Source organism: Pan paniscus, chromosome 8, assembly GCF_029289425.2.
Source record: "Pan paniscus chromosome 8, NHGRI_mPanPan1-v2.0_pri, whole genome shotgun sequence".
In the NCBI taxonomy this organism is placed as follows: domain Eukaryota; kingdom Metazoa; phylum Chordata; class Mammalia; order Primates; family Hominidae; genus Pan; species Pan paniscus.
Genome location: NC_073257.2, coordinates 87,391,551 through 87,396,670, shown reverse-complemented (window position 1 = coordinate 87,396,670; position 5,120 = coordinate 87,391,551). Strand labels below are relative to the sequence as shown.

The following is a 5,120-nucleotide window of genomic DNA, read 5'->3' as shown; positions in this document are numbered from 1 at the left end:
CAGCCTGATGCTTTGGGGCATCTTGTCCAGGAGGCCTTCCCCCTTTAATCTCTATCTCTTGTACTTGTGACTATCTTGTAACTTACACTGGCGCCCTCCATACACAATTCACATATGCCCCCAAGGGGCCTCAGAATAAATGGTGGCGAGGAGAAAAAAGCATTGGCAGGAGGGGAATGGAGGCAGGCACCTGGACTGCAGGCACAGGCGGGAAAATTCAGATCTAGGCGCTTGGCCTGCTCCCCGCAGGGGCGCAGTTCCCGGCGCGGCCACCAGATCGCGCCCGGCTCTCTCGGGCGGGGCTTGCAGTAAGGCTGTGTGGCCGCCAGATGATGCCCGAGACCGCGGCTCCGCGGGCAGTGCCCCGACAAGGTGGAGCCCGGCGGGCCCGCGAGTCCAAGACCTGTCCCAGGAGCTCCAGCTCACGTGACCTGTCACTGCCTCCCGCCGCCTCCTGCCCGCGCCATGACCCAGCCGGTGCCCCGGCTCTCCGTGCCCGCCGCGCTGGCCCTGGGCTCAGCCGCGCTGGGCGCCGCCTTCGCCACTGGCCTCTTCCTGGGTGAGCAGGACCTGGTCCCGGCGGGCGGGTGGGCGGGCGCAGAGGAGGGCGCGGCGTGGCTCAGGTTAACCCAACACCCTCTCCCCGTCAGGGAGGCGGTGCCCCCCATGGCGAGGCCGGCGAGAGCAGTGCCTGCTTCCCCCCGAGGACAGCCCCCTGTGGCAGTATCTTCTGAGCCGCTCCATGCGGGAGCACCCGGCGCTGCGAAGCCTGAGGCTGGTCAGCAGGGCGCGGGACGGAAACGGGCGTCCCTCTCGACCCCTGCGGGTCCCACGTGGCTGTGTGACCTTGGGCTGGGCCGTGGCCCTCCCTGGGCTTCCGGCTTCCCTGGGCCGGGTGCGGTGGGCGTTCCGAAGGGCCAGTCCCCCAGGCCACGCCCAGAACCGCGCCCCTGGGGCTTGGGACCCCCAGGGCGAAGGTGGGTGACCTGCATGGCTGGTGCCACCCTCTCCTTTCACGCAGCTGACCCTGGAGCAGCCGCAGGGGGATTCTATGATGACCTGCGAGCAGGCCCAGCTCTTGGCCAACCTGGCGCGGCTCATCCAGGCCAAGAAGGCGCTGGACCTGGGTAGGGGCACGCGGCCGGGATCCCGGAGGGCCGAGGTTTCCGGGCCGACTCCCACTCTGGGCTGAGCCCGTCTGTGTTCTGGTCCCAGGCACCTTCACGGGCTACTCCGCCCTGGCCCTGGCCCTGGCGCTGCCCGCGGACGGGCGCGTGGTGACCTGCGAGGTGGACGCGCAGCCCCCGGAGCTGGGACGGCCCCTGTGGAGGCAGGTGAGCGCCCGCGCCTAGCTCTGCAGCCCCAGGCGGGGGCGCAACGGCTGACCCGCTCCCTCCGCAGGCCGAGGCGGAGCACAAGATCGACCTCCGGCTGAAGCCCGCCTTGGAGACCCTGGGTGAGCACCGAAGCGGGAAGGGCTTTGAGGCCATTCATTGCAAACGAGGCTGCTGTGTGGCCGAGCTGTGACTGGGCCTGCCGGGCAGGTTAAGGGCAGGGCCGGTTGTCACAGAGCCCGGGCCGGCCTGGGAGGGGCCTCAGGGCCGCCGGGGCCGCGGACTCAGCCGCACCTGCCCTCCCTCCCCCCGCAAGACGAGCTGCTGGCGGCGGGCGAGGCCGGCACCTTCGACGTGGCCGTGGTGGATGCGGACAAGGAGAACTGCTCCGCCTACTACGAGCGCTGCCTGCAGCTGCTGCGACCCGGAGGCATCCTCGCCGTCCTCAGAGTAAGGGATCCACTGCGGGGGAGGAGAAAGCACCCTGTCGGGCCCGGTCCCCATCTCTTCCCTTGACTCCTCTTATACCCCAAAGCCCCACCCAGTCCAGTCACGTAGGCTACACCCCCTGCGGGGCTCCGGCCCCGGTACCCAGGCTTTCCTCCGCTTTGGTTCTGTCTCCGGCTCTGGTCACCTCCCGCCCGGGCACCTCCCTCCGAGGCCCCGCCTCCCGCCCAGACACCTCCCTCCGAGACCCCGCCTTCCGTCTGGGCACCTCCCTCCAAGACCCCGCCTCCCGTCCGGGCACCTCCCTCCGAGTCCCCCGCCTTCCGCCCGAGCACCTCCCTCCGAGTCCCCCGCCTTCCGCCCGAGCACCTCCCTCCGAAGCCCCGCCTCCCACGGCCCGGTTGGCCCCGCCCTCCCGCAGGTCCTATGGCGCGGGAAGGTGCTGCAACCTCCGAAAGGGGACGTGGCGGCCGAGTGTGTGCGAAACCTAAACGAACGCATCCGGCGGGACGTCAGGGTCTACATCAGCCTCCTGCCCCTGGGCGATGGCCTCACCTTGGCCTTCAAGATCTAGGGCTGGCCCCTAGTGAGTGGGCTCGAGGGGGGCTTGCCTGGGAACCCCAGGAATTGACCCTGAGTTTTAAATTCGAAAATAAAGTGGGGCTGGGACACACGACCTCCTGAGCCTCCGTGTGTGGCGCTGGATGGGGAAGGGAGGGAAGGCCCAGCACAGACAGCTCCTGCCTTCAGTGAAAGGGGCCTTGAGATTCGTCCCCTCCCTGGCGCCAGGTCTGTGGCCCAACTGCAGGAACCTCCAGCTGGCAGGAGGCAGGTTATAAAGTTTTAACTGGCCTGGCCACGTGTAATGGCCAGAGACCCCAGCACCTCGGGCTTGTCTGCCTCCTACATCTCTCCCTCAGGGCAGGCGAAGCTCTGGTTCTGAGCAGCTGGGACTGGTAGAGAGCCACGTCTGGTGTCTGACAACAGGAAAGAGGATTGCAGGGGACCACGGGTGTCACTTGTGTGCTTTTGTAGGTGATGCCAGTTCTGCTGGCAGCTTGCTCATGTCTTCACAGCACAGTCAGCTCCCCAGCCTCACCTCTCCAGTGGAGGCCCTGGTGGGGGAACATCACCTCTAAGAGCCAGGCCAGTTGGCCTGGACCTGAGGACCTCGGGGTTGACTTGAGTATCCTGCCGTCTCCTTGAAATTCTTAAGTGAGGGGGATCACTGGCCAGGGAGGCGTGAAGCAGACAAGCCTATAGGTACAGCAGTTGTTACTACACTCCCTAGAGGATGAAGAGAACTTCAGGCTTTCCTGAACCATCTGCCTACGAGGGCAGGTGGAGAAGGAACCAGGCCTCATGGAGCACCTTCGACCCAGGTGCTCTGCTTATTTAAATCTCCCCAACCTCACAGATCTTATCTCCACTGACAGATGGTCAAATTCTTTCCACTGACACTGCCTCAGGCATAAGTGGCATTAGCCTGGAATTCAAGCAGCTTTTGCCACTACCTGGTAAGCCTCAGTGGTGGGAAGTGTCCCTGGAGACTGACGGAAGCAGGGCTAAAAGAGCCACATGAGGCTGGGCACAGTGGCTCACGCCTGTAATCCCAGCACTTTGGGAGGCTGAGGCAGGTGGATCATTTGAGGTCAGGAGTTCGAGACCAGCCTGGTCAACATGGTGAAACCCGGTCGCTACTAAAAATACAGAAATTAGACAGGTGTGGTGATACACGCCTGTAATCCCAGCTACTCGGGAGGCTGAGGCAGAATTGCTTGAACCCGGGAGACGGAGGTTGCAGTGAGCCGAGACCGCACCACTGCACTCCAGCCTGAGCAACGAAGTGAGATTCCGTCTCAAAAAAAAAAAAAAAGCCACACGAACTCACAGCTCCTGGGACAAACTTTGCATTTTGGACACTATGCAAGACCACGGCTAGAAACCTACCCTTTTCTAACTCATAAAAGCATATTAGGATGCATGTGGGTGAATAGGTTCAATTTACTCTAAGGAAATCCTTGACAAAACAGTTAACTCACTTGTGCCACACCTCAGTCCAAATTACGGTAGCCACTGCCCAATAAAGGGCCACCCATTAGCTAAGGGGCAGTAGTCCCCATGACTAGGGTTTTTCTCTTTAAAGGACCACCAGCAGTGGTTAGTTGCCTGCGGGTCTACTTCACACTGCTGGAGTTGCTTTCAGGCCTAGCCTGCATGGACATCTTTTATATGTTTCTCCTCTTACCTGACTCAAGCTGGCTCAAATTCTAACCCTCTGTCACTTAAGTCATGTCTGTCTGGAGAGGGCCTTTCAGAGAACCATGATTCACATGGGCCATTCAAGCCAGTCCCCTAGGAATAGTGGGACCAGAGGGGTCTTCATGCCCCCAACCCTCCTGTGTGGAGAGCTTGCTTGAGCTCTGGTCTCTCACCAGCTTCTTCTCAACCTGGAAGTTTGTAGCATATATCATTTCTTGAGTGATAAGTCCTTCCATTTTCTTACCCATTTCTTATCACTCAGGTTCTACCATTCTTCAGGTCTATTACAGATTTGTTGAACAAATCTTCTCCAACCTTTAATCATATCCAATTATCTTCTCCCATCAGAAAACGTGCTCTTTCCTACTTTTCCACCAGAACCACCTATTAATGTCTCATTCATGCCCAGATGAAGGCCAATGCCACACAGCCTAAAGGGGTTGTCTCTGGTCTCCTACCTATATCCACCTTTCAGTGCGTCTGCCTAGAAGGAAATGAGTAATGACCTCTCAGTCCCTCAGGTTACCCTCACTGTCTACACCTTACTCCTCTTCTGTATGCTTAACACCATCTCACCAAACCAGGGCCTACTTTATGTTCCTAGCAGTAGCTCACAGGGGTATGGTATGTTTGTGTAACTTTTCAGCACCTTCTCTTTTTCCTTTCAATGATGCAGGGCAATTCTGCACAGACTTACAAACTGTGCATGTAAAAGTGTAAAAGCATGTATCCTCTTATTGTAGTCTTAAAAAGCTCGTGGAATCCAGGGACACAGAAGATTCTGTGGCACAGATTTAGGTACAGAGCAAAATACTCACTGGAAAAATCAAGTATTGGCTAGCTACCACGGGGATTTGATCCTAGCTGGCAAACGTGGAACTCCGCAAATACTTGGAGCCATTAATTATGTATACTTGTTTTATTCATAATTTGTCATATTCTGGGATACCAAAAGTAATAATGGCTGAACTTAACAAAATTTGTAACCTCATCGTAATATCCACTGATCCATCTCATTCAATGGTAATAGTCAATGTTTTCTAAAGGAACATAAAAACAAACATGCACACAATTGCA

General features: G+C 58.6%; 1 protein-coding gene across 2 annotated transcripts; it reads left to right on the top strand.

The window, feature by feature from the left end:
• Positions 1-305: 305 nt before the first annotated feature.
• Positions 306-2,457, top strand: COMTD1 (catechol-O-methyltransferase domain containing 1). Of its 2 annotated transcripts, XM_003813013.5 has the most exons (7): positions 308-559; positions 651-778; positions 1,022-1,127; positions 1,216-1,334; positions 1,402-1,456; positions 1,651-1,784; positions 2,203-2,457. In XM_003813013.5, exons 1-7 carry the CDS (start codon positions 466-468, stop codon positions 2,353-2,355), a joined length of 789 nt encoding a protein of 262 aa, XP_003813061.1. In that variant the 5' UTR covers positions 308-465; the 3' UTR covers positions 2,356-2,457. The 2 variants fall into 2 exon arrangements, with proteins under 2 accessions (XP_063463846.1, XP_003813061.1); XM_063607776.1 differs by lacking the exon at positions 651-778 and having other exon boundaries at positions 306-559; positions 1,651-2,457.
• The last annotated feature ends 2,663 nt before the right edge of the window (positions 2,458-5,120 follow it).